Source organism: Parambassis ranga, chromosome 4 (assembly GCF_900634625.1).
Source record: "Parambassis ranga chromosome 4, fParRan2.1, whole genome shotgun sequence".
In the NCBI taxonomy this organism is placed as follows: domain Eukaryota; kingdom Metazoa; phylum Chordata; class Actinopteri; family Ambassidae; genus Parambassis; species Parambassis ranga.
Genome location: NC_041025.1, coordinates 13,569,081 through 13,591,523, shown reverse-complemented (window position 1 = coordinate 13,591,523; position 22,443 = coordinate 13,569,081). Strand labels below are relative to the sequence as shown.

At 41.6% G+C, this 22,443-nt stretch overlaps 3 protein-coding genes across 4 annotated transcripts; 2 read left to right on the top strand and 1 right to left on the bottom strand.

Annotated features, from left to right (window-relative positions):
• The first annotated feature begins 2,520 nt into the window (after positions 1 to 2,520).
• Positions 2,521 to 6,736, top strand: LOC114435165 (mediator of RNA polymerase II transcription subunit 26). Of its 2 annotated transcripts, none has more exons than XM_028404771.1 (3): positions 2,521 to 2,873; positions 3,872 to 3,946; positions 4,044 to 6,736. In XM_028404771.1, exons 1-3 carry the CDS (start codon positions 2,802 to 2,804, stop codon positions 5,619 to 5,621), a joined length of 1,725 nt encoding a protein of 574 aa, XP_028260572.1. In that variant the 5' UTR covers positions 2,521 to 2,801; the 3' UTR covers positions 5,622 to 6,736. The 2 variants fall into 2 exon arrangements, with proteins under 2 accessions (XP_028260572.1, XP_028260571.1); XM_028404770.1 differs by having other exon boundaries at positions 3,869 to 3,946.
• Positions 6,737 to 8,730: 1,994 nt separating this feature from the next.
• On the top strand, positions 8,731 to 19,188 carry slc35e1 (solute carrier family 35 member E1). Its single transcript, XM_028403188.1, has 6 exons — positions 8,731 to 9,086; positions 10,449 to 10,519; positions 12,618 to 12,755; positions 13,625 to 13,750; positions 13,835 to 14,080; positions 14,654 to 19,188. Exons 1-6 carry the CDS (start codon positions 8,759 to 8,761, stop codon positions 14,879 to 14,881), a joined length of 1,137 nt encoding a protein of 378 aa, XP_028258989.1. The 5' UTR covers positions 8,731 to 8,758; the 3' UTR covers positions 14,882 to 19,188.
• Positions 19,189 to 20,008: 820 nt separating this feature from the next.
• Positions 20,009 to 22,420, bottom strand: LOC114434179 (prostaglandin E2 receptor EP4 subtype-like). The gene is made up of 2 exons (XM_028403187.1): positions 21,457 to 22,420; positions 20,009 to 20,914 (listed from the first exon to the last, which is right to left on the bottom strand). The coding sequence occupies exons 1-2, from the start codon at positions 22,387 to 22,389 to the stop codon at positions 20,576 to 20,578; spliced, it is 1,272 nt and encodes a 423-aa protein (XP_028258988.1). The 5' UTR covers positions 22,390 to 22,420; the 3' UTR covers positions 20,009 to 20,575.
• Positions 22,421 to 22,443: the final 23 nt, after the last annotated feature.

The window sequence follows — 22,443 nt, the reverse complement described above, 5'->3', positions numbered from 1 at the left end:
CTGGCCAAGCTGAAGCACTTCACTGTCTGTTTTATTGTCTGTTTCAAACGATGTGCCCGCCGATATGTGGTCATCATTGTTGGGGGCTGGTTGAGCTTGATCATCTGTTTCAAAAGATGACATGTGGTCATCATTGTTGGGGGCTGGTTGAGCTTGATGGTCTTGTTCAGAAGATGTGTCCGGTATGTGGTCATCCACAATCAGAGAAGAGAGGAGAAGAGAATCAACGTGATCAATTTTCCGCACTGTTAATTCAAAACCTGAATCATCTGACTGGCTGTCGTCATCTTCTCTTTCAGAAGGCACGGGGGAATCATTCTGTTCTGGGCCGGTCATTATTTTGTCAAACAAGTTTTTAATTCCTGCCAGTACATTAGACATATCATCCCTGTAATATGAGATGTCCCTTGGTACTTTCTCCTTCCAGATTACAATCTGCTGCAAGAACTTTCCCACTGCATCCTCTGCCATGGCATACAGAACTTCAGGAGACAAGTGCTGCTGAGAAGGGCCGTTCAGTTTTCTCTTCTGAGATATGACAGTGTCAGAAACACACTTTGTCAGTGGGGTAACAGGAACTTCATATGTCCTGCTAGTCATGATGTGATTATACATCGTATCCGTCAGTTCATTTGCAAACTGCCTGACTTCATTCCTGTACTTGTCCTCTTGTTTGACCAGCTCTAATTTATGAAGCAGATCGTTGATCTTGGGCATAATGCTCTCAAAGTCACAGGAAAAGTGAGTTTTCATTACATTGATCCAGGGCAGTGTGCCACTCTGATTGCCCGTTTTAGGAAATCCCGGACTTCTAACTGACACAGAAGCCTCTGGGACATATCCAGGTAACATGTCTGCGGAAGTGTCCTCTTGATTTTGTGTCTGAGTCCGTTCCCTGATGTTCACCAAAAACTGCGGGAAATCTGTCTGAACAGCTTTCTTCAGATGCTCTTTCATTTTATCAAAGTTTTGTTGGGCAAACTTTAAAAACTGGTCCATTCTCTGGGGTGGGGGTGCAGTTTGTGTGTCATCTCTCTGGGTCATCTGTGAATCTAGAAAGTGTTCTACCTTGTAAACTACTTCTGTCATATCACAGGGAGTTCTGAGTGGTGTTGTATTGTCAGCTGATTCTGAATCATCTGAGTCCGAATAATGCACATTGTTAATCATGGCATCGACAATATCAGCTGCTACATCCTGAATATCTGAAGATAATACAGGTGTGGTATCAAGCTCTTCCTCAATGTCTGGTGATTTTCTGACATTTTGCATTAGAATCTCACTAACAGCTGTTATCATATGAGGGTCGGAGAGCACTCTTCTTGGGATTTCAGGTCTGAGTGAGTGTGTGCACTCTTCGTCATCACTGAAACGTAAAGGAGAGGCAGATTTTGATCTGCTGCTGCCTGATATCTCTGGTTCGTCTGTGACCACTCCTGTTGCTGAGACAGTGTCTGTATTTGCGGATGCAGAGGAGAACTTCTTAGACCAACATTCCATGCACTTGGTTTTCAAGTAACCTAAATATCTTTTCAGACATCCAGCAGTATGGTGCAGCATGCGTGTAATAGAGTTGGGGCAAGACATTGAGCCGTTGACATAAATAGCAGGCTCTAATGGCAGCACAGGGCATTCAATGACAATAGATAGAACATATTTCACTTTCTTTGAAACTTCCTCCTCCATCAGTTCTCCTAACTGTTCTGCACTTTCAAAGTTCTCCTGAGGAACATCCAAAGCAGATGCAAAGCTGGCAGAGATGGCGTCGCGTACAGATATGTTTATGTCCGCAATGGTTTCAGGGTGTAAGCAAGCGTAAGCAAGCGTTAAAATGTTTCTTGCAGCATTTGCAGAAATAGTCTGCACAATCTCAACGATCATGTCAGTCAGGAAAGCCCGTGTGTCCCTGTCGTAGGTTCCCGATGCTAGCATGCTCCACTGTGATGTAGAAAACCTGCTGAAAACATCTTTCATAATGGGCAGAATTTCTTCTACCGTCGCATTGAAAGTGTTTTCAATATTGCTACAAGCCATTGCAAACAATTCTTCTTTGCTTTTCTTAAAATCCTTTATAGTCCGCTTTTCTTGGTAATCCTTTGGATAAGTGTCACTAAATGGAAAAAACAGTCCAGTTGCTATCAACATATGACATCTTTATGACATCATAAAGAAATGCCTTTAATCTGATGACGTTAAAAAATTGCCACGCCCACTCTGACTGTCATAGTCACCAGCTAATCATAGTTTAGCAACCGTATCTAGGCACCTGGAAAGCTTTTAGCAAGCTAAGCAGTGTTTGTGCAAATCAGACCAGTGTGTTTTCATTGTACTCGTTTCGTCAGTATGTGTAAATCAAAATAACAGAAAGATGAAACAAATCTAAATCAGCAAACAAAACTTCGTGTAAATGATAAATTAGAAAGGACATTTGAATCTTTTTGTTATTCCCACCTTGTGAACAACACGGAAATTGACGCCGGTTACGTAAAAATCTACCATCATGCTCTGCGCGAGCGCCTCACAAAAAGCCTAATGAAAAGACTGAGGAGGAGGAGGAGGAGGAGGCTACCAGCCGAGAGAGGTAGCCGATCCCCGGAGAGGAGTCGCTGTTATCGTCGTCCGTCTTGTTAAATGCTTGACGACGGCGACTGAAAACAGAGCTGAAAAGCATCATATAACATGATGCTTGCTCCCAGAGAAGCTCTTCTTTCGGGCCTGTGAGTGTCGGCAGGTTTCAAACCGCCACCTCTTTGGGGGATTCTGCTGTCTGAGTCCGTCCTGACCCGCGACACCGCCAGGCGATGACAGCGGCTACAGCCACTCCGCAGGTGATGAGAGACCGGCTGCTACAGGCCATCGATGGCCAGAGCAATGTGAGTATGCCCGCTAGTCTGACAGAAAACGAACTATGCAGAGAAAGGCAGAGAGGAAATGGGGGTTTCGGCCTCGAGTCACCACATAAGGGTTAGGGCTAGCATTATTTGCTTGCTAATTAGCTGGCTAACAATTGCAGTTTAGCAAAAGTAACTTATAACAGGTGAAATCTAAGACCGACTAAGTGCGTGCTGTTGGCTAATGTTTATGTTAGCTTATCTGTGTACAATAAAGCACCAAGACTTAGGACATGCTAAACTGAGTCACCAGGTAGGAAGTGGAAGGCTGAAGAGTGGTATCCTATAGTGGCAAGGCATTGAACTGTGTCAGCTTTAAGCAGACTCATGCTGCATGTACATTACAAAACTGTGCCTCAACCAAAGTGGGGTGATGACATTATCATGGTGAATTACACCATTGGAAGCCAAGCCACTATACAAAATATTGACAAGTACAGTATGATAAGCTTGCTTTACTAAACTTCAAAGTCTTATATGATAATAAAATAATGAAGGTTCAAGTACACAACTTACTGTCTTTATTTCTACATGTTATCTGTGTAATTTGAATCACATGGGTAGATTTAGGAGGTGGCAATACCACTGACATTCTTTACCATATTACATTTTAAAAAGTGCAGGAATGATTAGGCAATTCATTAATTGATTATTAGTACTATTAGGACTATGTCTATGTCAGCAGACACCTTCATACAGTACATTCTAGTTAGTTAGTGGGATAAAATGGTATATTTGCATACCATCTTAATTTGTCATACTGAGCCTGAAACTACTTTTATGTGCATCATCTCTAAAGATACAGGTGCACATTTGAAAGTCTATTCAAATTATGTTTCGACCATATAATGGCCTCTCTCTTTTCACTCTAGAACACTTTGAGGGGGGCATTTGCTAATAATAATGAATTCATCTTGGTACATTGTTCTTTGATTGCTGACAAACTGACACATATATAAACCTCTGTGTTTTTTCAGCAGATATGCAACATGGTGGTAGTTGTGGAGGTGATTTCGTTTTTGGAAAAATATCCTATCACCAAAGAAGCACTGGAGGTAGGTTTTAAAAATGTGCAAAACACAGTGTGACTGTAATCTGACTAGCAGTCAGCTTGCAGCTGCTGTTAAACATCTGCCTCGTCTCTTTTTAAAGGAAACCCGTCTTGGCAAGCTTATCAATGATGTGCGGAAGAAAACCAAAAATGAGGACCTTGCAAAAAGAGCCAAGAAGCTCCTGCGAAACTGGCAAAAGCTTATTGAACCAGGGAAGGGTGAGATATTGTCCAAAGGACATGCTGGTGCATCATGGTCTTCCAATGGTGGTGCTCATCCCTGCATCTCCACTCCAGCTGTCACCCCACCATCAGGTAAAACTGGTCCAGAGTTGAAGAACAGAAATGACTTCAACAACTACTCCCCAAAACTGGAAAAACAGAGCATCAGAAAACGCAAGGGCAACCAGAAGGAAGGACAGCTTTTACCAGCCAAGATATCCAAAACAACTCTTAATGATAAAATACAAAACTCAAAACAGCTGCTAACCAATGGAACCGGTAGTAGCTCTGACATTTTGACAGACACTAGTGCACATCAGCCTTTAGACAAGGAGATTCCTGAGCCTTTGGACAGTGACAGGCTTAATAAAATCCCTGTCAATGCTGTAAAACCTCATCCAAGTGTCCTGGCATACAGCAAGCCTCCTAGCACTTCCTCTCTGCTTAAAGCATCAGTTCTGCAGCAGCAAGCCAGACAGGAGCAAGCTGCCTCTGGGGGGCACTATCGACCAAAAAGCCCACGCTGTTCTTTGCTCAGTCCCCAGACTCCAAAGCAGGAAGTTGTTGTCAAACAAACTGTACCCCAAGCACAGAGTATTTCTAGCCCTAGTGTGAGGCCTGGGTCCGTGGACCCCTCTGAGCTGAGGCCTTATCCTCAGCCTTTCAGTGTTTGCGGTCAAGGTTTTCACACTGACAGTGCAAAGCCCGCAGATTTGGACTTTCAAAAGAAGCCTACCAATGCTTCTCTTCACAACTCAACTGCCTCCCGCTGCAGTGACACAGCCAGTTTGGAAGATGAGGGTCCAGGTATTAATACAAAGAAAAAGAAAAGACAAAAATACAGACCTAAGGATTATGTGGTAAAATTAGATGCACAGACTGTAGAAGACACCATAAAACCGGTCAGGTTAAAAGAGAGGAGACTGACATTTAATCCCGTAACAGGACAAATCAAATCCTCCTTTGATAAGGATTCTTTGCAGGAAGGAGAAGATAGACTCGGTCAGAGAGCTGAACCTCAGTGGTCAGAACAGCAGAGGCAGAATGTTCCTGTTCCTCCCAGTCCCTTCCAGCAGACGGACTGGAAAGAGCTGTCAAGGATCAAGATCATCCAGTCATACCTTAGCCAGCAAAGCAACATGCTGACATCATCAGGTGCCCACACCCCGGGTGCACGTTTTTTCGTGACGGATCTCCTGATAAAAGAGGAACACGGGAGTAAAGATGCCAAGAAAACACACATGTTGGCTTCGGAGGTCCCACCCAGTGAGTTACCGGGGGTTAGCAGGGACATCAGCAACAAAGACCTGAGCAGGCTACACACACAACACTGGCCTGGGGTTAATGGTTGCTATGACACAAAGGGTTGTTGGTATGACTGGACAGAGTGCATCTCGTTAGACCCGCATGGAGATGAGAGCAGACTGAATATACTGCCATATGTCTGTCTGGACTGAAACTGTAGTCAGGGTTCTGAATTGTTTGTACCTTGCCTTCACTGTACAGAAGAGTAACGCTGGATGTGTGAAGGCTGTAAGCTGCTGTTTTGTACCTGTAGGTGAAAGTGGAATACATGTGCTGCCTGTTAAGGGGTGTGTATGAGCACAGGAGCTGTAATCAGTGTTTTTTATAGTTTTATGAACATTGTGTGGGGATGGCATGAAGGGATAAGGCTATGCATTTTCTGATTCTTTAGTCGTTAGTGTTTTAATTACTATACTGGTTGCATTTGTGAGGCAGGCAGAAAAGCAACTCCATTACCTGCCATATAAAAGAACATACCATACATTTTATTCATGCCTCAAGTTTACTGGATTTCCTGTATTCTTGTGTTTAGTCCACAGTGCAGTATTTTTTTTAACTTAAAATGTATGTCTAAAGAACTGTGATCAAATCAGTCTTGTTTTCAGTGGACCAGCCAATAGATACATACTGATGTGGCTTCTATTACACTTGAAGATATTTTAGCAGTTAAAGCTGAAATTAAGTAGCCATCCTCCTTATGGGTTATATCAACAATGATCAGCTGTTAGCTCCATGGAAAACATTCATCAGTGCCTCTTTTAGAACTACTGTTCCCTTGTTGCATGCCTGCCTCACAGTAACTTTTAACAGAGGGACTACTGACAAGTCATTTGAAAAAACTGAATATTTTTCTTATCTGTTAAAGTGAAATGACATTGGCATGTATAGCGGTAGTTTGGTGGTAATGAAAGAAAAGGATAGGGTATTTATTCACATAATTACTACATTTTGTCAGATTTTGTGGTTTAGAAACCATGATACAGCAGTGGCACTCAAGACTTTCTCTGTTGATACAAAGAATCTCCAAAATGCCACAATCATTGTGCATTCATTTTATTTTTTAAACACGCCTTTTCCCTTTACTCTGTATGTAGAAAGTATGTAAAATATGAATTGCAATGGTGGAGCACGTTGTGTTGCATCTTTGTACCATCAGGACGATCTGAAGAATAAATTGACATGCTGGATAAAGTACTTAATAGCATTCCTTTAGATATTGTTTGCCTTATGGAAACCTGTTTTCCCTAAAGACAGAGCCTTAGTGAATGTACAGATATTAGCCTTTTGTGTTCAGTTGAATGCAGAAGAGAACCTATTTGCTACCTAGTCCTATAAGTGGACATGTTAATATATGTGTTAATAAAAAAAAAACAAAATGAAGGAATTATGATTGTCTTTTTTGTGTTAGCTCCACATGAACTTCACTCTTAACTGCATTTTGATTTATTGCCAAGATACAGAGAACTTTCTACTCTGTTTTGATGGCTGAAATGGAAGGAAGACAATAAGCTCCAATTTTATTTATAATATTAGGTAATAAATTGTTTCCTGATCACAACTTATCAGTTCTGACTTTTTGTTGATTTGTGTTTTCATTATTCGAAAAACAAATCGCCTTTAATTGCACGTCTATTTAAAGTTTAAAAGGTTACGTTTCTCAATATATACTTTGTATTTGAGATTTTCATATGGTTTCATTACAATGTATGGGTTCAGTTTCCATTCAGACTGCAGCTACAGTCCCTCACACCGCTGGTTTCACACCTGACTGTGATGAGAAGTGAAATTATGAAATAATCATCAGTTGTGTGAAATCTATGAAAATTGATATTTTGAATATAATAGCTTAACCCTCATGGACTGTTCGCAAACACTACCCTTATGTGTTGTTCGGGACAAAAATGTCCCCTAACTTTAACAGTTTTAAAAATATATCAGATAAATATTTTTTTGAAATTTTTTTGCATAGACCTTTTAATTAACTTCAGTTCTAATCAACAGTAGTGAAAAAAAACATTTTCCCCCAGGATTTTAACCCTTTAATCACCAATTTTATAAGGGGTGGTGCTGAAAATGGGAAAAAACACAAAATGGCTCATTTTTAATAGAAAAGGTGAATGTGGACAGCACTGGATTTTCATTTTTTCTCCCATTTTGTCCCATAGACTTACATTATAAACACACTTTTTTTGACTGCACAGCCATGGCACTACATAATCATGCATTCTTGATTGTTGGTGGTTTACCCTGTTGGTAGGAGGTAAAATTTGTGATTTTTACAGTTAACAACTTAATGACCATATTAATTAACCCTTTACCTGCAGGCCTGTGCTCATGTAGTGTAGTTTCTGGCTTGTATATGGAGTTATAGGGAGTATTTTAGCACATAATTGTGTGTCTACACACTGTGTGTGTATGTTAGAGAGGAAGAGAGCCATTTGCACACTGATCTTGTTGTCTGTGAGTACACACAACCACAGAGTCTTCATAGTAAACAAAAACAAAGAAAGTGTTGCTATGCATGTGTGGCCCTTTGATGTCTACAGGTGCAGTAAACAAACAACTAAACAAAACAAAAAGGCAAGTGGTCTTACATGTGACCTTGTCATTTGATGGTGAGAAGAGCAGAAAGCAACATGAAGAGAGGATTCACTTGTGCACAATCTCTGGAAATGATTGTGCAGCCTGACTCTATGAAGGGCCAGGCTGCGAAGCTGTGAAGGCTGCACACGTAGATCCGTCACTTGTTCACAAGTGAATCCTTCATTCGTTCACAAGCGAATCCTTCATTCGTTCACAGGTGAATCCCTTACTCATGCACAGGTGAATCCTCTCTTCATGCTGCTTGCTGCTCTTGTCACCATCAAATGACCAGGAGGATACATGCAAGTCCACTAGTGTTTTTGTTTTGTTTAGTCTGAACCTCTCAGCATCAAAGGGCCAGGCACATACTTTTAGGGCTGCAACAAATGTACTTTACTTTACTTTACTAAAGTACTTTTAATAGTAATTGTAGTAGGGGACTAAACTGTAGAAAAATTTCTCTCAGAGGACAAAAATGTCCCGAACAGTGAATGAGGGTTAAATAAAAAATTATAATAAATTTTAAATATATTTATTTATTACAGTTATGTGGTCCATTGTGAATCTTTTATTTTGAAGGCATAGACCGGAAGAGGTGCTCGTCCTTTGTTATTGGTAGTCTGACGGTGGAGCACAGCGCTGCCCGCCCTCCCCCGGTGAGCATTGACACAGACACCGCCGGTGACTCGCCACTCCGCACTGGAAGATGGCTGCGGTGGAGCGGACCCCGATCAGGGAAGGGATCCGAATAGTTTTATTGTGTGTGTGCTGGTACACGGTCAGCTCTGGGGGAAACATTGTCAACAAAATCATCCTCAATGGATTCCCGTACCCGGTCACAGTCTCTCTGTTTCACATCATCTCAATCGTCGTCTTCCTCCCGCCGCTGTTGCGTGCTTGGGGAGTCCCAAAAACAGAACTGCCGAGCAGGTACTACTGGTGGTACATCGTGCCTTTAGCTTTCGGAAAATACTTCGCCTCCGTGTCGGCTCACTTCAGCATATGGAAAGTGCCCGTTTCGTACGCGCACACCGGTGAGTACAGCGGCTTTGTGTCAGTTTGGGTGATAATGCGCGGCCACCTGGAGCCTGTCAGCCGGGGTAACTTGATGATGTGTCTGTACCGTCAGCTGATGTTAGCTTCGTGGCTAACGTTGGACAGCTGGCGACACGGACATTTATCTAGCATGTAGGCCCCATTTAGACCGCTAAGAGGTTGGCTTTCATGAGGCTGATTAACTTAGCTCGACCTTCTTAAGTACAAACGGGACAGTTTTAGGCTCTCTGAGGGATATTCGACCGGCTGCTGCTAGCTAGCTAGCCAACTTAATTAACGCTGATACACAACGTCAGGAGAGTCCATTACTCTGCGAGGAGTGTGTGCTTCTCCAACTTTGATCTCAAACCAGCTCTCATTTAATCACGGCAGCACTGATCCTCGTGTACCTTATTTTCGTTATTAGAAATCTCATGTGACAGTATGATGTTATATGTACAGGAATTCAATAACGATGTAGCCAAAATTAGCTATATTAAATATGGCAGCTTTAAAGCATGTTCTGTCAAAGTCTTATATGAAAGAGGTAACGTGGATAATACAACAGTGTGCTAGTGAAAATAATACATTCAAAATGTACATTTATTGCAATCAAAATGATTTTAAATAAGATGGTGTTTTTTTAAATCTACTAATAATGTGTAATCTGTTATACATGATGTTGAATCACTACCCTGAACTATAGATTAAATTGTAATAAGTCTACATTCCACCACTGTTATCTATTGTAAAGACATGTTTGTAGGTGACACTGACCCTTATCCACAACATGAGTTACAATCTTATTTTCCTTGACACTACCAAACATCATATTATGATCAAAACATAATATTCCTAAAAAAGTCTGACAAACAGAAGCAAGCGAAAAATAGCTTTTTGCAGCTTTAGATGTCCTCTAAATAAATACAAATTAAAACAACTTTCATTGGCTAGTCAAATCATGTAAGTCAACATATTCCTCTCAGGCTGAGACTGTACAGTGTTTGGAAGCAGTTCTTTCCCCTTGTGATCACATTTTAATAGTATAATATTTTAAATAGTTTTATAATGTAATAGTATTAACTCCTTTAATTGGTTTCACTGCCTAGTTAACTACATAAACTCCACCAGTACTGGCTGTGTCTGACCTTTAAGTATCAACATTTTCACTAAATTTAATACAACATAAAGTTCTACAGCGTTGCAACTTTGGAAAGTAAATGTAGCAGGTGCGCCCGTCTGTGTGTTTGACAGGTGTGTGTGTGTGCCTGGCGCAGAAGCATTTTATCATGCTGCTTTACATGTTTGTTCAATAAGACAAACTTAACACTGTCCCTTTTCTTGTCTGTTACCTTTCACAGTCAAAGCCACAATGCCAATATGGGTTGTGCTGCTGTCAAGAATCATCATGAAGGAGAAGCAAACCACAAAGGTAAGCAGGTCCAGCACAGCAAACACAGCACAAGGCCCAGTCTGTTTTAGTCTGTGTCTAAGACTCTGCAGTAGTGGTGATGTGGCACAGTACCTCATCTCATATTACGGCCATCTGCAGGGGCTTTTGTCCATGAAGTTGATGAGATATTCTATAGGAAAGGAAAACTAACTTTTTATTGCCTTCCTGCATTCACCTTAGATGTGCACCGTCACATAAAAAATACTGGTATAATATTCACAGAACAAGCTTTTGTCATTCTGGTATTGTTTTTTTACCAAGACAATAACCGGCACCTTTCTCAATTGTTGACATATTGTGTCAATCAAAGGAATCAGAGCGCTGCACAAACAGGCTGTGATGGCTGCTATGTGGATGCACATGCGTGCAAACTACCATTTTGAATATATTGACAATTTCTGAAAAATTTTGACATATCCCCTAACCTCAGTACAGAAGCACTGTTTGGTGAAGCCACACTAGACGTACAAGTACTTGAAGTTTAAGCAGTGTGTTTAAATGTGCAAGGCTGAGTCAACATCACATTTTATTCAATCAATATTTTGTTTTTACATATCTAAACTTTTAAGTTTTTTTTTTTTTTTTTTTTTAATTAAAATGAAAGTACTTTTTTCCATGTCTGCAGACGTCTAAGTCTGACATCAAGTCGTCATGTTTACATTACTGTGCTGTGTGCACACAGTATGGGAACACTGGTGCTGTTTGTATTTAGAGGCCCAGTTCAAGCAGTAGCAGCAGACCCTGGATTGTACCTCAAGTTGTACGAAATCCATTACAGCATCTAATAGCACTTTGTCAAAATATTTTAAATCAGTTCACATTCTGTGTGCTTTTTCTTTGGAACATTCGTATATCTCAATGTAACAGCCCTGTCGAAATACTAAGCTTGTTCATCATAACAAAATGTTGAATGAGAAATATGTACAACCATTCCTGTTCCTGAAACAAGTGGATCACCCATTAAATTAACCCTTTGTCTGCTTCAGACGATTCAATAGTTGAGCTACAGTAATGCCAGTAAAAGAAACCGTTGCTCAATATTATTGCACTATAAACAGTATGTGTCTACAAAGTAAATGGCCACAGTGTAAGCCACTTGCAAGAATATCACAGGCACATATTTGATTGCAGTGTCCAGCCTTCAGGATTAATTTTCAAAGCTGGATCACCTGAAATGGGACAGAAATCTAGGCCTCTACTAAAATAGGCAAGGCCTCTCTTCAGGTAAAATGATGCCAGCCACTCTGTGCACTGGCAGCATGTTTGGTATGAGAAACAAAGGGAAATGTTTTACCACTGAGTTCCTGCTTCCTTGTTGTGCATCCTGTTTTATTATCCTTCCGAGAGTTAATCTAAAAGGGTTTCTTAGGGTTTCTTCTTGGTGTTTCTTAGCTTTTTGGATTTAGGAGACAATTCATACATTGAAACTGTGGCAGCATTGTACTGTTATTTAGCTGATCTCTGTGTTTTCTCAGTTTCACATGGAGTGGTTGGTTAACAGGAGGAGTGGGTGAGTGAGTGGGCTCACAAGTGGGTTTCATAACAAAGGCAGCTCTCTGTCAAATCTCATCTGATCCAACATTATTAAAATGTAAATAAATTTAAAATACAGTAGGTGTTTCAGGCCAAGTGTGTGGACCAGCATAGAAAGGTTAGACTCTGAAGTGATGATTGTACTGTGGATGATCTCAGCATGTGTCGGATACATTAACTGTGTCTAAAGTGCTTTTGTGCAGAGTTTCTGGAGAGTGTCTTCTGTCACCTCATATTTTTATGGCTGGTCAAAAATCCTCACACCAGTGATTTTTAACCCTATAATGGTGCATAAGACTGGAATTGATTTGAATTAGAATGAATGAACACACTGCCTTAGTTGCTGTATTTCAAAGCAATGAGTCAATAAGTAGAGTAATCAGAAAGTTAGTGCAGCCCTACGTTTAACAGGTCAATGTATTGTAAAACGCTTTGAGCAGCAGGAAGTGATATTTATATTTACCACACTAGATATAAAGAAAGTGTTTTTTGTGTTATTTTTGTGCTGACTTTGCCCTCTGTCTCTGTGTGGTCCTTGTTGTAGGTGTACGTGTCGCTCATCCCCATCATAGGTGGAGTGTTGCTGGCCACAGCGACGGAGCTGTCCTTCGATGTTTTAGGACTCATTAGTGCTCTGGCTGCCACGCTGTGCTTCTCTCTGCAGAACATTTTCTCCAAAAAGGTAAATCCCTCTTATGTTTGGTACGAGACACCTGGTGTTCTCATGGCATGGTTAAAACGCACAGGTTTCCCTGGATAACAGCAAAATGAATTCAGTCAGAATGAGTACAAACAAATTGAAAGTTTTTCATTTTTCACTGCCTTTGTGTTGGAATCTTACCCAACAGTTTCCTTTTATGATTTGTCACCAGCCAGATTTCTGGCTGTTATTGCAACTTTACAAACACAACAACATGATGAAGTTTTAAACACCATAGCTGAGGGGTAAAAAAGGAACCAAAGCATCACATTAGCGGACTTATATGGACATTCTTTTAGTTGTTTCAGTTTTAAACTTAAACTTTAAACAACAACAAAAATCATTTGTTTCATGGTCTATTTAAAGCCGTTAAACTATTCTGTTTTTTTTGTGCTGCCCTCATTGTAAACGATCCATATTCAGACTGCAGATCTCTTAACAAGAAAATGGAACTTATGCTCTCCTTTTGGTATGACCTGTTCTCCTTTTACTCTTCCACTCTGCTATTCAGGCCTCTCCAAGTTTCTTTTCTTTGAAACCAGTGGGAGTATGCTAGCCCCCTCTGTTGGCCAAAACAAGCACAACACCATTTAGGTCTTCTCTTGCCCTGTAAAGAATACATTTAACTTTATATTTTGCATTTAACACACTGACAGCTCCTGCTGCAAGGAGGATCTGTTAAAAATGTGGCAATCCTGATACCACTATTTAAGATCTATTTAAGATTTAAGATTACTAGAACAAATAGTGATCCATGCACCATCAGTCTGTAGATGACAACAGAATCACATCAGGAACAGGAAAAATGTATCATTTAACTTGCTGTGATTGATTATTTATTTCCTTTAAAGGTGTTGCGTGACACAAGGGTCCACCACCTGCGGCTGCTTAACATCCTGGGCTTTAACGCTGTGGTGTTTATGCTGCCCACCTGGGTTCTGGTAGACCTCTCTGTGTTTCTTGTGAATGGAGACCTGGTGAGTAGCACTAACATTACACTGTGGAGATATGGACAGACTTGCACCTGGCTCGTTCTGTAACTGTGACTGCCTTCCTTTTAGTCGGACGTCTCTGGAGGGATGGGTACCTTCATCCTTCTGCTCATTAGCGGCTTCTGCAATTTTGCCCAGAATGTCATCGCCTTCAGCGTGCTCAACCTTGTCAGCCCGCTGAGCTACGCTGTCGCCAACGCCACCAAGAGAATAATGGTCATCACCATCTCCCTGCTAATGCTGCGCAACCCAGTCAGCCTCACAAATGTTATGGGTATGATGACGGCCATAGTCGGGGTCTTCCTTTACAACAAGGTAAGTCCAGCCCTCCTACTGGATGCTAGCTGGTCAGATGGGAATGTCACACTGTCACAGGAACACCGAATCGGCTTTAACTCTTTGCCTAAAGTTAAATGCTGTTGTGGTTACAACAGTTAATTTTTTGTGGTTAATTTTTTTTTACAACTCACTCGTTTTAATTGCATTCGGATTCAAAAGTACACATAATTTTGGGCGTTGCTGCTTGAGCGACAGACCGTTGGCGTATCACAGCGCGAGATTCCTGCTTCCACGATCACCCGCCCCCCTAAACCCTGCTCGTGCTCCCCCTCTTTGTATATATTTGTTTTGACTGATGTGATGCTGCGAACCTGGCGGCGGTCAGCACGTCCCGGAGCCTCCCACCGAGCCTCAAAACGGCTCTTCAGAAACAAACGGGTGACGTCATGGAAGCTCTGTCCATAGTTTTTACTGTTTTTACTGTTGCTTGAATATATTTGGAACTGTTTGCCCCACCCAAACTCTTGAAGCTGTGGGAAGCTGCAGTGCAGTGCCAGGGCACCAATACCCTTTCCTTTAAAATCCATTTACCTTTCTCCTTTGTCATAGGCGAAGTATGACGCCAACAAGGAAAAGAAGCTTCTGCCAGGCAACAAGCAGGATCTGATGTCCTTTGACAATCCAGCTCTGGAGAAGATCCAGGCCAACGGGTCAGTGCCTTTCTCCCACGGCTCAGAGCAGCAGCACAGCTGGAACAACACACTGACCGACCATTTCCAGTACAGCCGGCAGACCTACACGTCAAACTATAACAGCACCCACCAGTATGTGGTGTAAAGGAGGAGTCTTCCTCATTCTGGGTAGCTGTCATAGACATTACTGTGTGTAGCCACCCTTCCAGCACCGGGTCTTCACCGTCCTGCTCCAAACTCAAGACTGAAGGCAAGTGCTGTTTGTTCTGGGTAATAAGAATGAGATAACTCGGTCGTTATGGCTCAGAGATGTGACCTCTCCCACACTCCTCCCTCTCCAAACCTTATTTTCAGTTGACATAAGTCCTCATGTATTTATTTTTTTTGGTACCAAGTGTGTGGGATGGTTTGAGAGGAAACTAAACTCCTGTCAGCCATTTTCAGACTCGTTAGTGACGGATTAAGCCATGGTATGCAGACAGAAATGGGCAAATGCAGGTAGACATGGAAGGAATCTTTTAAAAAAGGGTTTCCACGTGACTGTCTGGTAATGTTTGAGTTTCTGTTTTCACAACCAGCCATAATTTGTTCACGTTCAGAGGAATGGATGTTATCTGTAACAATTAGCTGTACACCAAATCAGTCTGTCATATTACATTTTCTAAGTTCAGTGAACGGCCTTCAGGGTTGTCCTTTTTCTTTATGAGGCACTTGTCACAGTGTGAAGAGAAGCAAACAGTTCTCAGTTAATAGATTTGGAGGATTCTGATGGTCTAAATGTGATGAGTGGCTTTTAACCATGTTAGCAGGTTCATCATTATCTTTTAGTAAATACCTCAAACACTGGGCAGATTGTCAGGAACATATGGTGACGTTCCCATTGTACATCTGCTAGCCTGTTAAGTTGATATGTTCTATTCACACACATGAACTAAGTACATAAGCATTGATAACATGATGCTCTTGATGTGTAATTACACAGTAGTTGTTGAAAACTATTTGGAAGTAATTGGATGTCCATCTGTCCACATGACACCTAAACCTTTGCCCCTCCTGTTCACCTTTGTTACAGTCCATAGCACCACATGGCTCACAGGTACATCAAAAAGCCTAGTTAACATCAAGGAGATGTAGATACTTGAAACGTAGAGAGCTCTGCTCTTAGTACTTAGTATTAAGTCATTTTGGTGTCTCTTATGCAATGCAGAAGAAAAACTAGGAGAGCCTGCTGGTTTGCATAGTACAAAATGTGACCAGATGTTGTCATTGGTTAGCAGGCTAACATCATGCTCAAAGCCCAGCCTCTAACATGGCCATAGGCTGCAGATAAGACCTTTTAATGTTGTGGTTCACAAACACAAGTGCCTGATAAAGAAAAACATGTTCATGTTTACTGTGTCTGCAAAAAACTGATGCACAGTTTTGCACATGTTGATCTGTAGAATTTAACATCAGCAGGTGTTTTAATCTAAAAAACAACTTCTCAAAACAAACAGAAAGTCTCCATATCTTTGAAACAAGAGAGAGACCACTTTTGTTACCAGGAAAGGTCAATGACCTCTTGCAGACCTGTCGCCATAGAAACAGAAGTTATTACTGTTCTCTACATCATGAGAATCAAATGTAAAAAGTTAGCTTAAATTTAGATCTGCCCAAACGCAGCATTCCGTTAACAGCTGCATGTTGTATGGATGCACTTTGTTTGACCACTCTAACCATGTTAAGTGTTGCAGAGATGCTGAATATATTTTGTTATAGTTTGGAGTTAAAGAATTGATTCGAAACAATAGATACTTCTTTTAAAAGGTTGATATTTATTGATCTGTGAAGCTTCTCAGGCAGAGTGAGATTTTCTCTCCTGTCAGGCATTTTTCCCAGCCTGAACCAAAGCTGCTCTGTTGTGCTTTTGTTTTTTTTCTTAACAGAAGCCGTGTCAAGTTTGCACATCCTGAAACAACTAAATGTGTTATGCAGATTGTGACTGTATGTCAGGTGACTTGTTCATTTCAAGTGTTTTTGGTGTCAGACAGTCACTGGACAGACTTCATTGGAAAACAAAAAAATACATAAAATCAGAGGTTTGGTTCGTGCAATTAAAGATTCAACTGTAATTTCAGTTGGGCTTCATTATCATTATTGATGGCAGTGTCTGCAAAGTCAGTAATTAATTAGTTTAGGAAGCATTTTCCCTCTCATCATCTCCAGCAATATATTTTTTTATCTTATGTTTTATGACTCGAATGCTTCAGCATCAAGCGCGAGTTGTAGCCTGTAAGCTTGTTCTTTCAGCTGTCGTCGTTCGTAGATGTGGGTAGTGTCGCCAGATTTTAATAATATGGCTTTTTGTGTACCGTTTGCCTTCTTTTTACCAATACTGTCACAGTATTTAGTCTGAGGGATTGGTGTGCTTCTCAGACACTAACTAGTGTCCCTAACAATTTTCTGTTTTGGTCCTTTATGGAATAATGGGAGCAAATGATATCATTTAAGAAAGAAAGGCAGAAATTTAGTGAGTTTAGAAAAACCTGTCATAATTTTTGGTTATTGTTGGTTAAATCACATCTGTTGTTTACTTTGAGGCTGTATTTGGTTGTTTAACTGCACTGGTAATGGAGAAATCTTAGAAATTCATGGTATTAAATTTTATCAGCTGAAATGAGTTTGACCATGTTACAGTAAGAATTTTAATAGATCATTCACTGCATACCAGGTCTGTAGTGTAGTGTTACTTAAAAGTGTCTGTTCATATACTTAAAGGTTGTAAATAGTCCTGGATTTTTTTTATTACAAGCTCTTGAAATTTGGATTGAGTAGGAACCCTATTTAAAGTGCTTTATGTAAATATTTTATTTTGAAAGTTCAGTTGCTGATGAGCAGCCGCCCTCTGGGGTTTCCCTCTCTCCTGCTCTTCTCTGGTGTTTCTCTGGATCCTTCAACTGCCTCTTCAGTCAGTCTGTTGTCTCACTGGCCGACTGCAGCTAGCAACAGCAGTCCTTCCTCTGTTTTCTCTGAGACTTCACCCAGATGCCCAGACCCAGAGTCCGCCCGTGGGGAGGGATGGATCTGACTGGAATCTTATCCATGCAGTCACCTTGCTGGGCAGCTTGATGGGAAGACAACCATGAGACAGGATGACTGAACTTTCAAAATAAGATACTTTACATTTAGCACATTTAAAATGTGATAGTCAACACAACAAAGTGCAGTCTCAAAGGGAGCTGAAGGAAAACCTTCGACAGAGCTGGTATGACGCAACATTTCATAAGGTTGTATTTATGCACTAGAGGGTTTAGATTATGTAGTTATGAAAACTACATTAGCATGTAGTTAATTCACGGTTATCACGAGAGAAAGCCTCTAAAAAAGGCTGTGGAGGTGTCAGAATTTTGAAGCTGATAGCGAATATCTGTTCCCTAATTAACAGATGTTATTAGAAAACACATTTCCTGTAATCACTCCTTTTCAACACGTGTATTTTTACAGCTCATATTGTCACACCTTTGAAAAACATGATTTTCCCTCTTAAAGGAGGTGTGTGTAACGAACAAAATATATATATATATATAAATTAGCGACATATCGTGCACCAAGAACAGAAGAGCAGAGGAAAATCCAACTTAAATCAAGTGATAAATGTGATTCTTATGATATGTGGGGGGGGGGGGGGGGGGATTCTCAGCTATATCACAATGTAATGTCCGCTCATTTTCCCAAAGGTTGTATCCAGCCTTTTTGGTGTAGCATCGTGAAGCTGGTGAACAAAACTCCTAGATTTCAGTCAGCGTTTGGGAGCAAAAAGTAACTCTTTTTTTTTTGCTCATTGTGCCATCTCCTGCTTTTTCAGACCCTCATTTGTCATATTGCCAAAATCTCCTTTTCATGCTGATGCAACATGGGAACAGAGGCCTTTTTTTGCAGGTGTACGTGATGTACATTTCATGTAACTTTCACATCATGCTGGCTGGTTTGTTTTTATTGCACAGAGAGCCAACTGTGGGTGACAGTATGGAGAAGGGTTTGATTTTTTTTTTTTTCTTTTTAGTTAGCTCTCTGCCGTAAATCTTTTCACTGGGATGTAAATTTTGAAGAGCGAAGTGAGAAATTTCTTTGTAAAACTTGTAAAGTTATTTTTTTTGCGTATCGTTAATGGTTCGGAGGCAGACTTTTTACTTAACTGATGTTTCTAGATTTTTATTTATGGTGTCAAGGTACGAAAATGTTGTACAGAGGTGCAGCTATGCACTGTCTTGTCTGCTTATGTTTAGAGCTATTTTTCAATGTCGGGTAGGGAAATAAATGCATTATGGAATGCTGACTATATCGAATGTCTGTTTCTCTTGTCTGATTAAGAGCTTGAGAAGGAGGTAGCAAAAGACTGACTGAAGGCTGGTGTCGCCCATTTTCTCAGACATTGCTGAGTAAAAAATCTTCTTTTTCCTCAAAATCTGACAAGTTAACAACTTTCTGCTCAATCCCTCAAACAGAATCGAACACTCAGATCACAGAGTGCTGATTTACTTACTTTACTACGAGCCTTTAGCGATCAGGCACCCTACTATGGAACCAGTTGCCAATCTGGCAGACACTGCCTGCACCTTTTAAGACTAGACTTTAAAGTGTATAGTTAGCCTCAAAGTGTGTAGGTCTGGGGTATAGTTACAGTCACTTCTTGACATACAGCCACTATTAGTCTTTAATCTTCATCATAGCTACGCTGCCAGGGGACACAAACACGAAAAAAACCTCTGAGCAGTTCCCCCACCTCCTCTCCTCTCCCTTCCTCTCCTCTCATCAGGCCAACCTATGATCTATTATTTTACGTCACTGTGCGTCCAGTCTTCCTTGTAGTTTTGTCTCTCTCTCTGTATCTTTCTGCAGGTCTCCCTCTCCGTCAACATCAGCATGCTGAATGGCATTTGGCCCTCTGACAAACCATATCAACATCTGCCTGTGTCATTTTTCTATGTAGTGCTAGTATAATTAACTTGAACAACATGTCGGCTAAAAAACAAATAAATATACAGTTTTTCAGCATTACAATTACAACGACCTGTCATGTTTATTGCACATCTCTCTCTCTTTCATTCTCTCTGTCCTTTCTACCTCTTCTTCTCTTCTTTTACCCAGCTGACCATCAGCAGGATGGTTCTCCCTTGTGAGCCGGGTCCTGTCCAAGGTTTCCTCCTGTTCAAAGGGAGTTTTTCCTTTGCTTGCTCAATGGTCTAAGCTCTGAGTTTCTGAATTGAATTGAATTAAATTAAAAGCAGCGAACCAAATACCAGAAGGCAAACTCAGATTTACGGCGAACATAAGTCTTACATTGTACCATTAAAAATGGGCAGCAGCAGGATATTTTGGTCATAGTTTTATTAAGTTTCTGTGCAAAGTGTGCAAAAATAACTGCATAAATACCTCCAACTAAGGATCTGAGAAACGGCTCAAAAATTCATGATGTCCATGAATGAGGCTTCTGCTAAAACATGTGACCATGATGTTTAAAAATATAAGTGCCACATGAAACAAGCTGTCCATGTGTCTGCAGGGGCTACAATTAACTGACTGGAGGAAGGTGCCGGGTGTGAAGGGGAGTGTGGGTAACACTGAAAGGCTTAGGTTTGTCTTGTTATTGCACTTCAGTTGGAACATCAGATCCACATAGTTTGTTCAGATACTGCAGGGTGTGTGTCCCACAATCGGAGCACTGTTCTGTCACTTAATAAATAATCCTGCAGGACAGTCCAGTCTAGCTGAGGGTCCACACAGTCTCTTCCATCTCACTGCAGGAGCTCTGATAACAGAGTCTGTGGCCCTGCATGAAGCTGCCTTCAGCTTCAGACATTCAAACTGATGCTCGGTCTGCAGTCTTCTCTGCGTCGGATGGAGTGAATTTGACGCTCACAGGCAGCTGAGTGATAATGTTTGCATTACACATCAGCTGGGTGAGCACATGGCCGTCCTTTGTGATATCAGGACAAAACAGATTCCTTTGTGGTGAGGAAGGGGTACTGCTCTGAGTGCTGCTGCCTCGCCTGGATAAGCTGAGTAACCGTCGGAACAAGGATCTCCTGAGGAGGATGTAGATCCAGGGGTCGAGGATGGGGTTAACTGAGGCTATTCTGATGGCCGCCAGATCTGCTTTGGTGTCATTTTTAATGAAGCGGTTGGCAAACACACAAACCTTGAAGAGAAAAACAAGTTATTACAACACATATTTACAATGTTGGTAAGAAACGTCATCATTTCTAAATTACACAAGTAAGATTGACTCATGCAGAGGGACTCTCAGAAGTCATAAACACAAACATTCAATGATGACCACAAGCAAGAGGACCACAAGTGTCACATGATTCACACAATTCGTAAAATGACATTAAGGACAGCTGCTACAGGCCCTCTGGTGCAGCTTCACTGCCAACATAGGAAATCTACGAGACTTCTGATTGTTTTTAATTAAAACAACTATTTCATAAGAAAGAAAAAATGGAGGCAAAGTTTTATATGTGGAACTCAGTAAGAGAGTATATTTGATTTTCACATAAGCCTTCAGCTAATATGAGTCTGTGTGTTTATGTATTTATTAAAGAGACAAAAATAACTGCGCGTTTACTCCAGCACGTTTATTCTGCAACACTGCTGCTCGTAATAATAAAGTTATCAATACTACCAGTAGTTTAGAGACATTAGCCAATGGTTTATAATAATCAACAATGAATGTCTCACCACTAGTGGGGCTGAACACGCCAGAACCACCGCGGAGGTGGTCACCAGCACCGCGATCATCTGCGTCTCTGCGGCCGAGGACAGAGCCCTCCACCTCTCCCTGACGCTGGATCTGGTGACGGGCCGCCACACGGTCCTCTGGCGCATAAGCAGCAGCGCTCCGCACACCGCCAGGTTCAGCAGGATGGTGCCCAAGATGAGCAGCAGGCTCACGGCGCCGTATATGACAGAATAAGCGGTCCTCCAATCGATGAAGCACCACGTGAGAGACGTCTGCAGCTCGCTCCTCGCCATGCCCATCATCGGAAGGCAGCAGAAAAGGATGTGACTGATGTAAATGAAGAAAAGAAACTTTTGCGCAAAGCGTCTGTCCACTCCCCACCGCTGGTAGGTGTACGGGCAGCATATGGCCAGGTACCGCTCTGCTGCCATGGTGCATATGATGCTCAGCCCGGTTAAGCTGAAAAACAGCAACAAAAATGAGTCAAACTCGCAGACGTGTTTGTTCATTAGAACATATTTGTCCAGGTAGTTGGCTATGGTGAACGGGCTGGCGAGGCAGGTGCCCAGCAGGTCCGTCACGGCCAGTCCGCACACCAGCGTGTAGAAAGCGGAGGATTTCCGCTGCTGTCTCGACACTGAAAGTACGATTATCGCAATTAAATTCCCAATGGCACCAAAAGCAAACATAAAAATGGGCAACGCGATCGCTGTCTCGACTCTGGTTGCTTGTGAGAGCTGAACCAGCGTCTCGTTTGTGGAAACAGATCCGTGCGTAAAGTTCGGGCTTTCCATCGCCAAGTACACCCACGGACTGGTGTTCGACAGTGATAGCTCCTTCGGTTTGTTGTGGGTTTGGGAACTCATTTCCCATTTAACCCCCTGCAACACTAGACAAGGACTCGCCAGGGGAATGTTCTCTGGAAGCCTCATCCCCTCTTCTTTCCAGTAATCCACAGGTTAATCAACCAAGGAGGGTCGTGGCGC

What these genes read in the sequence shown, in the direction of transcription:
- LOC114435165 (XM_028404770.1), top strand. Translation starts at nt 2,802, where the DNA reads ATGACAGCGGCTACAGCCACTCCGCAGGTGATGAGAGACCGGCTGCTA. An exon ending in CCATCGATGGCCAGAGCAAT is followed by an intron (nt 2,874 to 3,868) that starts GTGAGTATGCCC and finishes GTGTTTTTTCAG; the next exon opens with CAGATATGCAACATGGTGGT. An exon ending in TCACCAAAGAAGCACTGGAG is followed by an intron (nt 3,947 to 4,043) that starts GTAGGTTTTAAA and finishes CTCTTTTTAAAG; the next exon opens with GAAACCCGTCTTGGCAAGCT.
- LOC114434179 (XM_028403187.1), bottom strand. Translation starts at nt 22,389, where the DNA reads ATGAGGCTTCCAGAGAACATTCCCCTGGCGAGTCCTTGTCTAGTGTTG. An exon ending in CGTGTTCAGCCCCACTAGTG is followed by an intron (nt 20,915 to 21,456) that starts GTGAGACATTCA and finishes TTTCTCTTCAAG; the next exon opens with GTTTGTGTGTTTGCCAACCG.
- slc35e1 (XM_028403188.1), top strand. Translation starts at nt 8,759, where the DNA reads ATGGCTGCGGTGGAGCGGACCCCGATCAGGGAAGGGATCCGAATAGTT. An exon ending in CGTTTCGTACGCGCACACCG is followed by an intron (nt 9,087 to 10,448) that starts GTGAGTACAGCG and finishes TACCTTTCACAG; the next exon opens with TCAAAGCCACAATGCCAATA. An exon ending in TTCTTGTGAATGGAGACCTG is followed by an intron (nt 13,751 to 13,834) that starts GTGAGTAGCACT and finishes CCTTCCTTTTAG; the next exon opens with TCGGACGTCTCTGGAGGGAT.